This window comes from Miscanthus floridulus, chromosome 15 (assembly GCF_019320115.1).
Source record: "Miscanthus floridulus cultivar M001 chromosome 15, ASM1932011v1, whole genome shotgun sequence".
Taxonomy (NCBI): Eukaryota; Viridiplantae; Streptophyta; class Magnoliopsida; order Poales; family Poaceae; genus Miscanthus; species Miscanthus floridulus.
This window is the reverse complement of record NC_089594.1, coordinates 56,892,087-56,910,286: the sequence shown is the minus strand read 5'-3', so window position 1 is coordinate 56,910,286 and position 18,200 is coordinate 56,892,087. Positions and strand designations below refer to the sequence as shown.

The 18,200-nt window shown below is 50.6% G+C and overlaps 1 protein-coding gene across 2 annotated transcripts; it reads left to right on the top strand.

Annotated features, from left to right (window-relative positions):
- The first annotated feature begins 4,234 nt into the window (after positions 1-4,234).
- Positions 4,235-6,418, top strand: LOC136506473 (uncharacterized). 2 transcript variants are annotated; one of them, XM_066501400.1, is made up of 4 exons: positions 4,235-4,404; positions 4,621-4,851; positions 5,023-5,241; positions 5,982-6,418. In XM_066501400.1, the coding sequence occupies exons 1-4, from the start codon at positions 4,399-4,401 to the stop codon at positions 6,036-6,038; spliced, it is 513 nt and encodes a 170-aa protein (XP_066357497.1). In that variant the 5' UTR covers positions 4,235-4,398; the 3' UTR covers positions 6,039-6,418. The 2 variants fall into 2 exon arrangements, with proteins under 2 accessions (XP_066357497.1, XP_066357498.1); XM_066501401.1 differs by having other exon boundaries at positions 4,607-4,851.
- Positions 6,419-18,200: the final 11,782 nt, after the last annotated feature.

Genomic DNA, 18,200 nt, shown 5'->3' with positions numbered 1-18,200 from the left:
GAGGCTCGAGAGCATGCATGGCTGCCACCTCTTTCTCTAGTTCTGTCACCGCCGAGGTTTGATGACCTCCCTAGCCTTTCTAAGATAGATTTGGAGGAGGAGGAGGAGGAGGAGCAGCCAGAGCTTGATCCACACACCAGTTTGAGATCCATTTTGCAGTCCATGAGGAGGAGCACCAGGCGTGAGCGCCACACTTCGACCACTCATCGCCAAGGGAGGGCGATGGTGTCTTCTTCTTCCTCCTCCGATGATGATGACGATGATGATGGTAGAGAGGAGGACGTTGCAGGTGCTAGTGGAGCTGCTGGTGGGGATGATGTCGATTGGGACACGATCCAAGAGAATGAGGAGTGAGTGTTGGTCTTTCTTCTTTTCTTCTCTTTTTGGTGCTTTTTACCTGAAGGGGGAGAAAATTAGAGGGGTCAACAACTTTTTCAACGCTATGGAGGTTGCTGTAGCTAGAGTCATGTTCGTATGCATTTAGAGTAGTCTTCATTAGGTGAGAGTTTGAGAGTCCATTAGAAACTCTATTATGTAATAATACTACTTAAGTGCTTTTTATATGTGTGGGATATGGACATATATTAATCTATGTTGTCGCTTGTGATACAATTGTGCTAGAATGTATATCTTTATATGTATCACATGTTGTGTGGTGTCTGCTCTGATCTATGTTGTTACAATAAGTGCGGCAGTGCCGCACCCAACTACAATAGCAAACCATGTTTTGCATAAACTATCATTTCCATCATATTTTACATACCTGACACAGTATGCAGCACCCCACAGGAGCATGAATGTAGGGGGAGCTCCATCACTTTCACTAAAATATGAATCTTGGCTTCTTATGCCAATTTAAGAATTCAATTCTCTATTTACATACTTAAGGGGAGGCTCTATACCCATGGCTCGAAAATCTCAGTATCTATTTCATATCTTTTGTAAGCTCTAATTGGGTTGTCATCAATCTCCAAAAAGGGGGAGATTGAAAGTGCAATCAAACTCTAATTGTGGGTTTTGGTGATAATGACCATGCAATTAGAGAACTAACGCGATTTATCGAGATGACAAGCAGGGAATTTATATTCGAGGATGCTACACGAAATGAAGGAACCACCAATTATAAATGTAGATGGCTTCAAACTCAAAGGAGGTTTAAATTCTTTTATATTTTAAATTTGAGTATAGGAAAATCCATACTATAAAGGGGGGCACAATGCTTAAGCTAATATGTGCTACCAAGTGCTCAAACATATATATGCATCCTCATATTCATAGCCAAGACAGTCTACACTTCACTATTACCCTTGTTGTCTTGCGTGGTGCGACACTGCCATATTTGAAGAGAGCCACTGCCACACTTGAGTCACGACACAAGGAAGTTAGCGCCCACGCTGACTTCCTCGGATGGCTCGAGACGTATTGAAAGGTCTCGCCCGATCCCTTGGGTACGGGCTCCGTCTCGCCCGACCCCAAGGACGCGGGCTCCTTCTCGCCCGACCCCAAGGACGCGGGCTCTGTCTCGCCTGACCCCTTGGGTGCGGGCTCCATCTCACCCGACCTCGAGGTTGCGGGCTTTGTCTCGTCCGACCTTGAGGCCACGGGCTCCGTCTCACTCGACCCCTTAGGTGTGGTGATCGTTGGGGGCTGGGGTATATATATACCTTTCCCCTACCTTCCCAATGGCTCCCTATCTCTTCTTCCTCACTTCAGCATGCCCAAAACAGAGCAGGAGCTCTCTCTCTCCCTCCATTGTTGACCTCAAGCCCCCAAGCAAATCCATTAATTTCCCCATCAATCCTTGAGGGAAAAGGGTCCAAAACTCGATTAGAGAGCAGCTCCATTGATTCCCCAACTCTAAAGAGCACTTGGTTCATGTTTTGGCTGGCGGTTGTGTTTGTTACTCTTGGAGCTTGGCTCCTAGCCGGCTAGAGCGTCACTCGTGGAGCTTGCCAACTTGTGTGGCAGCCCCGAAACGTTTGTAACCATCTTTTGAAGCTAGTAAACTCACCCCTCATCTCAAGAGTTAAGTCTCTTGACTTAAGAACGAGGAAGGGTTGGAGAGCCCTAATCCTTAGTGGCCAACCTCAACAACGTGGATGTAGACAAACCTTGGTGGTGAGCCGAACCATAGGATAAATCATTGTGTCACTTGTGCTTGATTTACATTACTTGCATGACATATTGTGGTTGAGGTGATTACTAGAGTTTCTAGTCGATCTACTTGTGTGTAGTGTTCCTACCACTTCTACATCTTGATCTGTAATTGTCATACCTACAGTAAGCTAGGAAATTTCTTCGATCTAAGTTTTCGTTCATGGATTTTGAACTGTGATTCAAAGTTGTCTGCAGGTGTGGTAGTGCCGCTGTTCTGGCCCGGCAGTGCCGTAGTCTGGCAGTGCCGCCCTCCAGAGCGATAGTGCCGCTAGGTGAATTTGATAAAAAGTTTGAGTGTTTGTTTTGATAGGCCTATTCACCACCCCTCTAGGCCAACCAGAGATCCTACACACCTTCCTCTTTATAGCGCTGCGCGATGGGAGCCCATCGGTTAGGAGAACGGCTGGGCGCCTCCAATCAGGGCGCGGATCAAGGGCCCAATTGGCCATTGGGCCAACTGGTGGAGATCAATCTAAATGATCTGATCAAATTCTTCTCATCCAGTCTTCCTACTTCAGATTCAGAATGCCGATGTGCTAGCAAACTACAGGTAACTATGGCACCGTTCTGCCAGTTCAATGTCAACGGGAGCCGGTGTACACAATGGACGCCGTGGGGCGTGTCAATGCGTGGGAATGGGATGACGTCTCCACGACTCCGACGACGCCGAGTAGGGCGGGCACGCCACTGTGCGTCTGCAGCCCCGGCCGGAGCACATGGAGTACACCACCACCGGTGTCGAGCTATTCGAGTGGGCGGCCGCCGCCTAGGGAAGAGCGTGTCTCTGGGCGTCCCGGCGGATGACGCTGGGTGCCCCGGCGGGGTAAGGGGATGCTGCGTCCGCATCCGCATCAGAATCTCCATCCCCACGGGCACGAATCTGACATAGCAAAAATCTTTGTGCCATGAAACAGGGGTGGAGGCGGCAACAGCAACCACCAGCACCACAGGCTGCCACTGCGCCTTGAGCTGGCGATGGCGCATGTGCAGGACGGCGGGGGCCACGGCCACGAGCATGAGGAGGAAGCTGAGGCGGCCGTCTCTACCTGGACGGCGACTCCAAGGCGGGTGAAGCCCTCGACGTGGGGTGTGTGCCGCCGTCTTCCTCACGGTTGTAGAGGCTGCTGGCAGAGCTGAGCAGGGTGCGGAAGTAGTGGAAGTAGGGGTAGAATGGCCATTAATCCAAACAAACTGACACCCACGCCCAACGGTTCTCTAGCGGGGATGACGACAGTGAGGTAGGGGTCGACATTTGTGAACTGGTGGTCGAGAAGGAAGATAAACTTTTCTGGTGTCGTATAAGAAAGTTGTATTTTTTTATAATGGTCTGCAGGGAATTCTCTCTCTTTTTTCGATCGAGCTTCGTACGTATGTCGTATGCCTCGCAAACCTTAAATGTGGCTATACTTCTAAAATAAAGGAAACAGTTTTACTTTTTTCAGAGTCTTGGCATCAATTCAAGCCATGCATCAAGCAATTTTGAGCCTGTTTAGATTCCAAAAAATTTTGCGCAGTACCCGTCACATCAAATCTTATGGCACATGCATGGAGTACTAAATGTAGACGAAAAAAAAAACTAATTGCACAGTTGGGTGAGAAATCGCGAGACGAAACTTTCAAACCTAATTAGTCAATAATTGCCAAATACAAACAAAGTGCTACAGTAGCCAAAATCTAAAAATTTTTTTATCTAAACGCGCCCTTTTTCAAAAGGAATAGTACTCCCTACCCTAGTCCCTCCCTCCCTCCCTCCCTCCCAATCTCTACCGTTGACTAGGCAGCGCAGTGTACTCCTAGCACGCGCAACGCAACGCAACGCTGGTTTCAGACAGACAGAGAGAGAGAGAGAGAGAGAGAGTGCAACTGCCAACGCTGCGACGCCCGTCTCTCGGTTTCTGCGCTTAATAATGAATGCTTGCCGAGGGCGAGTTAATTGGTCCTGGCGCATGCAGAAGCAGACGCACGCAGCCAGACCAAGACCCAGACGGACTCGGGCAGCCAGCCAGCCATTAAAAAGCACCCAGAAAGGCGCCTTTGCTTCTCGTAGCAACCTTTACCTCTTCCTTTTCGTTTCCGCTCAGACAAGCAGCAACTTGCTCCTTGTCACTCTTGGCTCTCCTCTTCTACTTCTTCCTTGTCTAGGAGTAGGAGTCGTCGTCGTCTTTATCCACGGGCACGGAGGAGGGAGAGGGAGAACACACGCATCCGCCATCGTTGCTTCTTCACGACGAGCTAGTATTCATGGAGGTAAGCTGCTTGCCAAGAAGCACACATCTGTTCTTACTCTGGTACCATCACACATCGGTCGCATGCATGAAAGCTCAGTCGTTCTGATCCGCGCGCTCCTCCATCTTGATAGATGCGTCCTCTGCACATCTTGCATAGCCAGAGCATGCACTTATATTCATGGATGCTTCGCTTCACTTGTCCTTTATTCTTTGAATGAAAGAATGAGTGATGCAGGGGCAGGGGCAGGGACAGGGAGGAAGGAGGCGGCAGATCCCGGCGTTCGGGAGGTGGAACCAGCACAGCGACGACGAGGTGCCCATCACGCAGTACTTCGAGTCCGCGGTGCAGGCCGGCCTCCTCGTCAGGCCCGGTGGCCACTGCTACCACGACGCCACCGCCGCCGCCGCCGAGCTGGTGCTGTTCAGGTCCTCCGCCTCGCCGCCTCCGCACAAGCCGGCCAAGAAGGTACTATCCTCCCGTGAGCTCCTCTATTATGCACACTCATCAGTGGCAAACTGGCAATGGCAGTGGCATCCCTGCTGTGTGCTGTGCTCCTTTGACCCTTGTTTTGTTGCTTTCTCTAACCGTCCGTTATGGATGGATCGTGATGTGTGTGACGTGCCACTTTTTCGTCAGGTGCGGAGCACGATGGAGGGTCCCGGTCACCACAATGAGGTTCACGTTCAGGCGGGGAGCAGGAGGCAGCAGCAGCTGCGGCAGGAGGCGTTGCCGCCGTTCGTGGCTGGCGACGGCTCCCGCCCGGCAAGGCCGCCGAGGAGGCCGAGGGTCGTTAGGGCGGCCGTGGACGAGGACCTGTACAAGGTCCCTTCCGATATGCTGCGCAAGAAGAAAGGGGTACAGTACCATTTCTCTCCTCTCTAGTCTCCTCTCGTCAGCTGCTTCAACACTTCACTATATTTTTAGTCTAGTTCGATGTTTTTTATAAGGTCAGCGCTCCACTTTGGATCTAGCTAGCCTCTGCAGATTGCACGCAGAAATAATGATCCAGAAATACTCCAAAATAGTAGTATTGCACTTTGAATCTAGGGGCATGTTTAGTTTCTCCCAATTCCAGAATTTGACACTATGCAAAAAGAAGATTCCTCGTCACATTAAATTTACGGTACATGCATGGATACATGGAGTACTAAATGTTGACGAAATAAAAAACTAATTATACAGTTTGGTTGTACTTTGCAAGATGAACGTTTTGAGTCTAATTAGACAACGATTGAACAATTAGTACCAGGTAAAAACAAAACGGTACTGTAGCTACAGTACCACCAGAAAATCGGGCGGCGCCGATTCGGTGCCATCTAAACATGGCCTAGGTAGTGCATTTCGATACAAGCTAGCCTCTGTAGTATAATCCTCCTGCTTTTCTGGTTGCTTTGCTTCTGAAAAATCCGCCTCTAAACTGCTTAACTACTAGATCAGATCCAAGCTATAAATAAATTGAAAGAAAACGAACTATATATATTGTACTCTTATTCTCGAGTTGATCCACCTACTGTATTAGCTAATCCTCCAGCTTCCAGACCCAGCAAGTTGACTTTAAAGCTCGCTGTACTTTCTCTTGTTGTTTTCTTTTTCAGAGGAAGCATGTGAGGAGCATGTGGATGGGCTGCGTGGGCCTCAACTGCGTCGCCTGAGCCTGACCTGACCTGACCGGTCGCATGGAAACAAGAGACGACGACCCGGACCACATGCATCCATCCAAAAGCCCATCGCGAATGCTACCATTCGCTACCATCCACTGGATGATCGTCAGTCACCACGTCGGAAACAGGGATGCGAGTCTGTGTTGTGGTCCATGCACCACCGTCACCCTTCCTGCTTTGCCGTGGCCGTGCTCTTGTTCGATCCGTCGGACACAGCTAGCAAGGGTACGGTGCAAGTCCGTATTGCACCCTGTGGACAACGCATGCAAGAGCTAGCTAGTACGTACGTGATGCCTGCCGTCCATCCATCCGGATGTCGCATATGTACATTGCCTGTTGGTGTCATGTATGTATGGTATGGATTGCTGATGAGTTTATTGCGGGCACGAGTTGTCTGTGGTCCATGTGGTCTAGTACGTACATCTACATGCATGCACTTTTGAGCTTATTATTCGGCGACAAGCTTTCAAATATACGTTGTTAAATGATGAACCATACCACCAGACATTAGATGGGTTACTTATGAAGTGTTTGGATTCTAATCAGTCTAGACTAGCTCTGGGTGAAGTGCGTGAAGGAATTTGTGGGACACATCAGTCGGCTCCTAAAATGTGATATGGTTATTAAGAGGCAAAATAGCCATAAATGGTCCTCTACGGTAGTTCGAGGATAGTGGGGAAAAGCTCCCAAAAGACTACCCTTGAGAGTCTTGATTCCAGGCTAAATGATGTAGGCTTAGATATGCAAATTTGACATTAACAGATGCAAACATGTAGTGCATGATGAGACCATGCAACATACAAAATTTTGAGACATTTGGACGAGAGAGAGAGAGAGAGAGAGAGAGAGAGAGAGGGGGGGGGGGGGGGGGGGGGGGGGGGGGGGGGGTTGTGGCACGTCTTGTTGCCCCATTGCTTTGCTGCAGTGGTTTGCATATCCCCTTGCTCTCTGTTATAAATTTCCCTAAAAACTATGACACGTATAAATATTGAAAGACCAAATTAAAGCCTGAATTGTCAAACCATGAATGCTTGTGAACATAACTTTAAAGTTTGGCCTACATACTATTTATTCCCAGCACATAAACTTGTTGCTTGTGAGACATTTTTTTAATTAGCAAGACATATCAACTAGGCTATTGTGAAGTGAGATATGGTCATTATATGAAGCAATCTTGCCTCTTTGATTCAAGTACTTGGAGATTTTTATTTTGATCAAAATGTTCTAAAACCAATGGCTTCACAACTCCTCTATGGTAAGACATGTCCTACCAAAACCAAATATGCGATACATGATGAAATCTCTATCTTTTTTGCAACTTGGTTTTGTTTTAAGCTTTTCAAAGGTTGTGAATCTAGGGAGAAATTTACCATGCTCTTATAATCAAGATCGTGTACACACCACCCCAAAATATACTATACTTATACAACGGAAGTAAGCAGGAACATGCCGTTCCATGCATCTCCACCAAATAAAATACTCCATGTTTTATATATGATCCCTCCAGTGGCGGATCTAGGATTTAATGGAAGAGGGGGCTGAAGTCATCTTCAACCTCTAGAGCCCCTCCTTTCTCTCTTTCATGTCTACAAAAATTAGGAGGGGCTCCATTGTCATGGAGGTGGTAGGAGGGGCTTCAGCCCCACCCGACCCCACCGCTCGATCCGCCCCTGGATCCCTCTCTAAAAATACTCCATGTATTAAAAATGAAAAGAAATATTATGATAATGAGAAAAGAAAGAAAAAAATGAAAAAAAAGGAAGATGAGAAAAAGATAGCCATGAACTCAAAATAAGGTCCATCCTTTCATTCCACACACACCTTGCACGTCTTGAATACTACACATGTAAATATTAGATACTAAGTTCTATTTAATTGTAATAGCAAAATATATCAACAACAAACAATGGGGAAAATGAAGACCACTGCAAAGTTGAGGCCTAAACGGGAAATGAGTACAGATATACCGACTGCCAGGTGCAAGTCTAACCCAACAGTGACACTCGTCGTATCACTAGGGTATGCTATTTTGATCTAACATGATACACATGATCTCACACCTGAGTTGAGGCATGGCCTGGTCATCATATTATTGTCGGTTGATGAGTTTACCCGCTAATTATCTCATATGTCAATGTTAGGTCCGTAAACAACAATGATATAGGCGAGTCCCATCACATCGATTGCCCTCTATCTACACAATTCCCACAATGATGCCAGGTTTAGACCCCGCCAGTGATTGCTTGCTCAGTTGTTCTATACTAGTGTACAATCTATTGAAATAGGTTTATTGATACCTTTTTGTGATATTCTGATGGTATTGATTTTTTTCATTAATGTATACACATAGTGTAGTAGTATATATACTCCCTCCTTCCCTAAATGTTTGTCGCCATGATTTGCGTGCCTATAACTTTGACTCGATTTATAGAAAATACGTGCAACATTTCTGTCGGTGTTTCGAGTAAACACCAACGAGTAAATTTGTTTATTTACGCGTCTGGTCCGGATGGTGTGCTAAAAAGACACAAGGTTTATACTGGTTCGGGCAGAATGTCCTTACGTCCAATTCGTAGCTGTTGCTCATGTTATTTGCACTGAAAGGTTCGTAGTAGGGGTTATAAATGGGCGAGAGAGGGATATGTCCCAAGTCTCTGATGGAAAGGTTGAAAGGGCGCTGAAAGCTTGGTCGCTGCTCAGCTGTGTGTTATGTGATGTGTGGTGTGTTCTATTGATCCGTTCCCTTAGTTGGGTGCCCTGCCTTCCCTTTTATAGACCAAGGGGAAGCAGGGATTACAGATGGGAGAAAGAAGAAAAACCAGAGGCAAAGAAGGTCATTCGAAGGTGCCGGGTCTTCCTTTTCCTCTGAGCGAGCCTTACTGACATGGCAGACAGTGCCAGGGATAGCTCCATGGTGGGCGTCTGTCTGCTGATGATGCCATGCTCTAGCATGACCAGCAAGTGGTCATGTCCCATCCTGCCCCGGTGGACGGCGCGATAGACCAGGCTATTGATCCGCGACCCTACGAGGAGCAGACAGCGCAGTGACCGCACGTCCATCATTGTAGAGGATGCGAGTCTCCTCCTGGACCATAGTTGTTGTCGTATTCTTCCATCAGGATCCGCGCCCGAGGGCAAATGGCGGCGCCCACAATACTGTAAGACAAATGTCGGCGCCCACAACACTGTTCGGGCTCTGACATGCCCGGAAGGGCTTTAAAGCGCCCGTCTTGTCATATCTTGATGGTACTTTCCTATAGGCATGCAGGGTATGGTCCTCGGCATTGCAGTTGACTTGAGTGCCCTGCCTTATCTACGCATGTAGTTATGAAGGAGCAGCACACAGACGTCAGGCGAGGCGGAGCCAGCCCCCGGATGTCGGGCGAGGCGGAGTCTACCCTCGGACATCGGGCGAGGCGGAGCCAGCCCCCGAACGTCGGGTGAGGCGGAGTCTTGAAAGCTCTAGTTTGGTTTTGGTGAATTGATGAAACCCTAAGTGCTAACCTAGTTCATCAAGTGATCATGAGATAGGTAGCACACTTCAAGTAGAGAAGCAAATGAAGATCATAACATGACAATGGTGATAGCATGGAGATGATCAAGGGCTTAAACTTGAAGAGAAGAAAGAGAAAAACAAAAAGCTCAAGGCAAAGGTATAAACCATAGGAGCTATTTTGTTTTGGTGATCAAGACACTTAGAGAGTGTGATCACATTTAGGTTTGATAGCCGTACTATTAAGAGGGGTGAAACTCGTATCGGAATATGGTTATCAAAGTGCCACTAGATGCTCTAACTCATTGCATATGCATTTAGGATCTAGTGGAGTGCTAACACCCTTGATAATATTTGTGAAGATATGCTACCACATGTGCACAAGGTGTTTGTAGTGCTAACACCCTCGATTCGGCGCTTTTGGAAAAATGAAATGTCTATTTTCTATTGTGCCGGATGCAAAATTCTTAATGGTTGGCACATTGGAGCAAGGGTGAAGAAGTTAGAGTTGAAATGGAGTTGGTCGAAATGATGCTGGCGTCGGTCTACTGACCGGACGCTGGGTCACTCAGCGACCGGACGTTGAAAGGCTGCGTTCGGTCGAGCTGTCAGACGGCACAGTAGGTAGGGTTGAGCACCGGACGCTGGTCTGCGTCCGGTCAAGGTGGACCGGACGCGTCCGGTCGGAAAAACATGCCTCGGGGAGCTTACTGGAAACGACCAGACGCTGGGGCTTCAGCGTCCGGTCAGTTTTGACCGGAGCGTCCGGTCAGCTTCGTAGCCGTTGGAATCTGACGAACAGCGTTTGAAGGCGATGACATGTGGCGTCCATCGGGCGACCGGACGCTGAGGACCAGCGTCCGGTCAGTATGACCAGAGCGTCCGGTCAGAGCGCGTTTTGCCCAGTGAAGGGGTATAATGGCTCTATTTGATTGGGGCTCTATTTATAGCCCCATGGCCGGCTGTGGCTCATATCTTTGGCCATTTTCATTGACATAGCAACCTTGTGAGCTAAGCCAAAGCCCTCCCACTCATCTACATCATTGATTCATCATCATAGTGAGATTGGGAGTGATCCAAGTGCATTGCTTGAGTGATTGCATCTAGAGGCACTTAGTGATCGTGTTTCGCTGCGAGTTTCGCTTGTTACTCTTGGTGGTTGCCGCCACCTAGACGGCTTGGAGCAGCGAGGATCATCGAGCGGAGGTGGTGATTGTCTCTGGCTCCGATCGTGGTGATTGTGAGGGGTTCTTGACCTTTCCCCGGCGGAGCACCAAAAGGTACTCTAGTGGATTGCTCGTGGCTTGTGTGATCCTCATCTTGTGTTGGTTGTGCAGCACCCTATTGAGGGTTTGGCGTGTGAAGCCAATTAGCGCGTGAACCTCCAAGTGAGTGAATCGCCACAACGAGGACTAGCTTGCCGGCAATCAAGTGAACCTCGGTAAAAATCATTGTGTTCATCTTTGATTCCGAGGTGATTGGTCTTCATTGTTATTCATCTTCGTGATTGATTGGTTCGTTCATCTACACGGCAGTATAACCCTCTTGATCACTCTCTTTACTCTACCGTAAACTAGTTGACAAGCTCTTTAGTGTAGCTAGTTGTGAGAGCTTGCATGCTTGGTTGGTGTGGCTCTTTAGTTAGCCTTTGAGAGCACACTAACATAGGGTAGTGTCATTGATCTTGTGTGAATTGACACTATCTAAACTAGAATTGTGGTAGGTGGCTTGCATTTTGAGTAGGCTAGCGCAACACTCGCTTCGCCTCATAATTGTCTAACCATTTGGTTAAGTGTTGTTGTAGAAATTTTTATTAGGCTATTCACCCCCCCCTCTAGCCATTAGGACCTTTCAAGTCTACCCTCGAATATCAGGCGAGGCGGAGCTAGCCCCCGAATATCAGGTGAGGCGGAGTCTGTCCTCAAACATCGGGCGAGGCAAAGCCAGCCCCCGGACATTGAACGAGACAGAGTCTGCTTCCAGACGTCGAGCGAGGCGAAGCCAGCCCCTGGACTTTGGGTGAGGTAGAGTCTGCCCTCTGATGTCGGGCGAGGCGGAGCCAGTCCCCGAACGTTGGGCAAGGCGGAGTCTGCCCCCGAACATTGGGTGAGGCGGAGTCTGCCCTCAGACGTTGGGCGAGGTGGAGCCAGCCCCTAGGGATTGAGCAAGGTGGAGTCTGCCCTGAGATGTCGGGCGAGATGGAGCCACCCCTCGGGAGTCAACTTGGGACGGGGCCCATGGACTCGATGGATGGACGAGGATTGACCCGGCAAGCGGTGAAGTCACGCTCTTGATCGCGCAGATGAATCAACGTTCAATGGTCATTAGCTCCTCTTCGGGTACCCTAATATTGGTCCCCGATAGTAGCCCCCGAGCCCCTGGGCGATTCGAGTAGAATTGCCTGGGTTTTTTTTGACTTGCCAATGGGTGCGCATGAGCGCACCTGGTGGGTGTAGCCTCTGAGCCTGCGGAGGAGTAGGATACTCCTTCGGAGGGTTTTCTGAAAGAGAGGATTCTAAGAGCCCTGGCCCTCTATTGTTGCCCACGGCATGCCCTGAAGATGGTGATTTCTTCTTCACTGAGGTTGGACCCTTCGCAGGTATGGTCGTGAGATTTGGTGGTTGTTTAGCCGAATAGCTCAATTGGGATCCTGGTATCCCGTTCGTGGGGATCCAGTTAGGGTCAGTCCAACTGAGGCTTGATCGTGGGCCGAGACTCCCATGAAGCTTGTGCGCCTGAGTTTTGGCCGATCACAGGCCCATCCTTTGTCATAAGGGTGCCTTGGGACGGTCGTCAAAATCATTGATGGGCCAACCCTCAAACTCCTGGGCCCAGTCGGGCTGGATGAACACTTTTTGACCTATATCCTTTTGCTGGTAAAGAGTCCTGGTCTGCCTGGGGAGGCAAAACGTCTGGCGTAACTTTAGAGGGAAAGGATAGGGATTGGGGGCGCATATCCCATGACATGACATGGTGGTGGATCGTGGCAGGCACAGAGATCTAGGCAGATGGTTGCCTTCCTCGCATCCATCGCCCCTATAAAACCAAAGGGTTCGCCCCTAGGGTTTCATACTTTGCCTCCTTGCCTTTGCATCTACAACCTCCACCGTCAATAGCCTAAGCCTCCTACATCTACATCTCAGCCGTTGTCGAATTCACATCCACCCACCCCAATCCTCCAATTGAGCTGTGGTGCTACTCCGATATCACCCTCTAGTGCCTGGAGGGCCTCGTTCACCACGGTCTTCTTTGCGCGTGGACTATCGCCGAGGAGTGGCGGCTGCTCGGCGATGAGGACATGCCATCGCTACTCGATGGCTACATCATGTACTTCACGGGGATTCGCCACCCCCACCCACAAGTTTCTTCGGGGATTGCTGCACTACTACAAGGTAGAGCTACAACACCTTAATCCCAATGGAATCCAACAAATTGCAACATTCGTCGCCCTATGTGAGGGGTTCCTAGGGATTAGTCTCCACTTTGACCTATGGCGGTACTTCTTCGCCATCACCCTCCTAAAGAAGCGAGAGAAGAAGTAGGAGCTGAACGTGCCAATGGGATGCGTCAGCATTCAACTCCACAACAACCGGGTCAGCGAGTACCCGCCGATGTGTCTGTCGACCTCCAATAAGGGGTGGCATTCGCATTGGTTCTACGTCAAGAACAACACAGTCACCCCCTTGCTAGAGTTCACTGGGCACCTTATCAAAGAGGTCCTAGAATCATGGAGGAAGTGGGGGTCCCGGAGAAAGACAATAATAGAATCTAGGACCATCTCACCGCCATTCGAATCTTGAAGGAGAGGGGCATAAAGGGGTTAGGGATCATCAGCGCCTACCACACGTGGAGGGTGGCGCTGCTGATGAGGCACGTGCTTCCCCTGCACATGATGGTGCCTAGGGTGTCACTCAATAGGACGGCGCTCACTGAGGGAGCGCTCTCCCCCTCCAAAGTGGCGCAGCGCATCAAGGAGGTGATGGAGCCTCCATGGGATGACGCCGACGCTGTCCTCGATTTTGTGTATCCAGTGCCGGGGCACCCCCTGATGTGACCGGAACCAAGGTATATTGTCTTCATAAATTTTCTTTCCTTGTGCCTCCTTTTCGATTGAACTCCTGACCTCTTGATGCTGATATTGAGATAGGGGGACCAGCCAAAGAGACTCGTCCTTATGGACCACTCGGTTCCACTACCGAAGGACCCATCCGTGACGGCAGCCAACCATGCCGCGCCCGAGTGGCCACGGAAGACGAAGGAGGACGAGAGGAGGAAGAAGCAGTAGAAGCTACGTGCACAGGAGCACAGGGAGTGAACCAATAGTGACAATGATGATGACAAGGAAGAAGATGATGAGGTAGTTGCCGACACCGAGTGGGATGACCTGGAGAGCATGGATACACTGACAAGTATCCACTCATTTTTGTAGGGACCCTTCCCGTTTCATATGGGGGGAAGTGAGTCTGTGAGGCCAGCGGAGACGGGCTGAACTATCGACCCATCCTCAAAACAAGTAAGGGCGGGCGGATCTGCCGCCGTGCCTGAGGTGCCAATGGAGAGGAGCGGCCCCGCCGCCGTGCCTCAAGAACCAGTGGGGGTGGGTGATTCCACCGCCGCGCCCTAAGAGCCAGTAGGGTGGGCAAATCTGTCACAGTGCTCGAGGTGCCGAGGGAGGGGGATGGCTCCGCCACCATGCCCTCGAGTGCAAGGGAGGCGAGCCCCTCGGCCTAGGAGTCAGGGGCGGGCACAAAATAGCCCCGTCCTGAGGATGCGGAGCAGGGACTTGGGGGTTCATCCCCCAAATGTATCCAATGCCCAACAGCACCAATGTAAGTCCTCAACTCCTCTATTTTCTCTGTTCGTAGCGTGACTTATGCCTTTTCTTTTCTTGCAACATCTTGAGGTGGCGCAATCCTTTGTCGGTGGTGCCATAGAAGAGCATCGCCCTTCGGGTGAGGCAGGAGCCATCGGCTAACGTCGCACCAGTCTTGGGTGGGGAGCGGCGTCACCGGGCATTGCTGCTCATCAGCTGGTCAGGCGCGCCCGGGCGGTTTCGTGCCCTGGTGGGACAGGCGGACGAAGGGGACCAATGGACGCCCTGGAGGTCGTTACGCAGCCACGATGGAGGTGATCCCGCTGCGGCGAGGGGCGGACGGAGCTGCCGGTCGCACATGCGGCGAGCATGGCGGACATGAGCCACCATCGAGGCCCATCGCATAGGGAAGGTGGTAGTGGCTGACGGGCGGGCCATAGCCGATGCCACCGTGGCGGCGCTAGGTAGCGGTGCCAATCTGAGCCATGTCGGCCCAAGTGACGGCGCCGACGTGGGCCGACAGAGGGGGAAGCGGGCGAGGGGCCCTCGATGTTGCGATGGTGTAGAGAGGACCGCACGGGAGCTGATCCTAGCCCTGATGTCGGGGGGCAGCCGCTTACCTACGTGAGATGAGTCCCTGCTTTGGTGGGCGAATTCGTAGGACTCATCGTCGACACTCTTTACCCTCGATGCTGCTGCTGAGAGCATGGAGCGGGAGAGTCTCGACGAGGGGATTGCAGCCGTGTTGGAAGCTCTAAATCATGCCAGGGGTGCCCTGCATGACGTCGTCATTCCCACCGACTAGGTATTTACTTAATCTAGCCTCTCACCCTATTCTTTCTTAATGTATTTTTGTGTTCTGACTACCATCTTTTTTAGTCTCTTATCGCTCGCAGCTAGGAGAAATCTTGGTTCCTTCATGAGCATAAGGAGGACTAGGACCACCTCGTCAATGAGGCATGGTTGCATGGGGACGTGACCGCCCGACTCCGACGGAGGGTGGCTGAGTTGACTCCCCTTGCCGAGGAGGTAGGAAGTCTCCGACTACGAGAGGTTGATGCCCGTCGGGACGCGGAGGAGGCCAAGAAGGCATTCTAGGATCTATCGGTGAGGGCACGGTAGGATGAGGAGGAGGCTGCCAGAGTCTAGAAGGAGCGAGATGAGCTGCTCTAGAGGGACACCGAGGCCCACCAGCGGATCCTCAACCTCCTGGCCAAGGCAGAGAAAGAGCGGGAGCTCAAGCTAGGAGCCGAGGAGAGGCTCATGGCCCTACAATAGAGGGCAATCCTAGATGCCAAGGCGGTTGCTCGGATATGGAAGGAGTGCAACGAGCTGTGCCAGACCATGGAGCGACTCTGCTCGGAGCATGGTGTGGCCCATAGGGAGCGCGACCAGGCTATCCGAGAGCACAATGAGGCGTAGTAGAGGATCGGCTCCCTCCATGCCGAGCTCGGGACCATGATGACCCAAAGGCTAGAGGCCAAGAACGTCTTCGCTGGACTGGTCATGGAGCTTGCAAGGCATGGAGGGGCCTTTAGGTGGAGAGCGACGAGCATGATCTCCTACGCGCTGCCCTCAGTGTGGTCTGCGACAACCTAGAGGTGGCATGGCCAGAGGGGACCAGTTCACTTGTGGCCCATGCCATAGATATCATGGCACGGGTGCGCTAGCTCAAGAGGGAAGCGCTTCACTTCGGGATCACCCAAGCCTTCGCCATCGCCTGCTCTCACTACACGAAAAGTATCGACTTGGAGATAATGAGCCTTGGCTTCACGCCTAGCTAGGAAGCCTCCAAGCTGGATGAGATAGAGACGGCGGTGGCTCCTCTTGTGTGGGACCTAGCGGACAGAGTTGAAGACATAGTTCTCCCCCTAAGGGGCTAGTTAGTCAATTAGGTTGGGTGAATTCAGATGAACGTCATTGTACTATGTGGACAATTGCTGATCCTTATGTATCATAAGAATAAATTTGTAACTTTGTTATTTTGTTTTGTTTGATTGAATTTGTTTCCTTCCCCTTTTGTATGCGAAAAGAGAACGCTCACGTATTCTGACCCTTCCATTCGTTAAGACCATAGGGCCCGAGGTGTAAGGGGCAAACTTCGATCATGCTAGTGAGCAAAGACACCATAGCCACCGAGGCATATGTGTTTTGTAGTCCAGCCAGACATGATCAATTATTTGTTTCCACAAACCTTGCAGCGATTGTTTCAGAAAAGGTATACTTATACCTTTATCAGCCCTCAAGTGAGGTCTGACCCCTTGCTGTTGCTAGGGTCAGATGTCACTGAAAATTGAGGGGAGGATAGCGAAACTTTGGAGAATGCATCTCTTGTATTCGCACGTACCCTCCCCCTAGGATCTTTGCTATCATTCCACGACTGTGCGTTAGGTCTCCTTGCAAGTCCAACCTTCCTTAAGCCCCCATGCATGGCGGGGATTCGGTCAAGGGTCAGCATGTTTTTGTGACTGTTGCCCCATCCATGGTATCCACAACTGGAGGGGTTGAGTTACCATCACTTGCCTTGGTGGCTCGAGTGACGTGCTCAGTGAGCTCGCTAAATGGCATGTTCGAGCGGAATCTGGTTTCGTCACTTATGACAGGGTCGGCGAAGCCCTCGTGTGGTATTCCATTGCTCCTTGACCTGCTTTCCAACAAATTCCCCCTCAACGGGGATTCTATGGGTTCGGCTAGAGGCTAGGATTGAACGAGATGGTTGAGATGACCTTGTCTGCTTCTAAGCAGGACGGGCATAGACCGCTGAGGCTCATCTGTGTTTTCCCCCTGGCTCTTTGTTTGACATGAGGTGGCCTCAGGCCCTCCATGAGCTAGCCTTCGACCCTTGGTCTTTCGATCTAGGATCGAGTGGCTTGAGCCCCCGAGCCTCGTGTGGTTCAGTAGGGGTTGGCCGTGATTCATGCGTCACCCCATCCTTAGTTTCCACAACTGGAGGGGCTGAGCTAACGACACTTGCCTTGATGGCTCGAGTGTCGCGCTCGGCGAGCTCGCTAACTGGCATGTTCGAGTGGAATCTGGGTCCGTCATCCGCTGACGGGGTCGGTAGAGCCCTCATGTGGCATTCCACTACTTCTTAACCCATCTCCCCATAGATGCCGAGCCATTCGATAGGCTCAGGTGGCCCGTTGGCCTTTCCTCGATGGAGATTCTATGGGCTTGGCTTGAGGTTTAGAATCGAACGATAAAGGTCAAGATGTCCCTGTCCACTTCTGAGCGGGGTCAGGCAAGGCCGCTGGGGCTCATCTCAGTTTTTCTCCCCTGGCTCTGTTTGACGTGAGGCTACCTCAAACCCTTCATGGGCCAACCTTTGAACCTTGGTCGGTTGCCATTCATATTAAATGTGGCGACTACCACTTCGTGATGCGATGCGAAGCGTTGTGATGCAGCAATCGCATATGCGATGCTTGGATGTATGAGATGATTGAATGGACGAATGTATGAATGATCATAGTTTAAGAAAAAATGGGGATCGGTAATGTTACCTTGATGGCATGAGTGCTAGGTTCTAGGATCTCTTTACCAGATATGTTCATGCAGGGTTCAGGTCTGACGTCTGGCGTAACCTGCATGAGCCTCCCATTCTTTAGTATCTGTCTCTAGGCAGCGGCTTGAGCCATTTGGTCAATTTGGGTGACCTGACAGCCTCTCCCTGATGGAGATTCTGTAGCTAGGCCCCTCCAAGTCCTTCCCGAGAAGGTGGAGGTTAAGGTTTGGAGTGCGGAGACAAAGACTCTGATCATGCTAGTGGACAAAAATGCCATAGCCGCTGGGGCGTAGGGTCCTAGCGGTCCGACCAAGCTTACTCAAAGTTTGTGACCGCACATTGTGC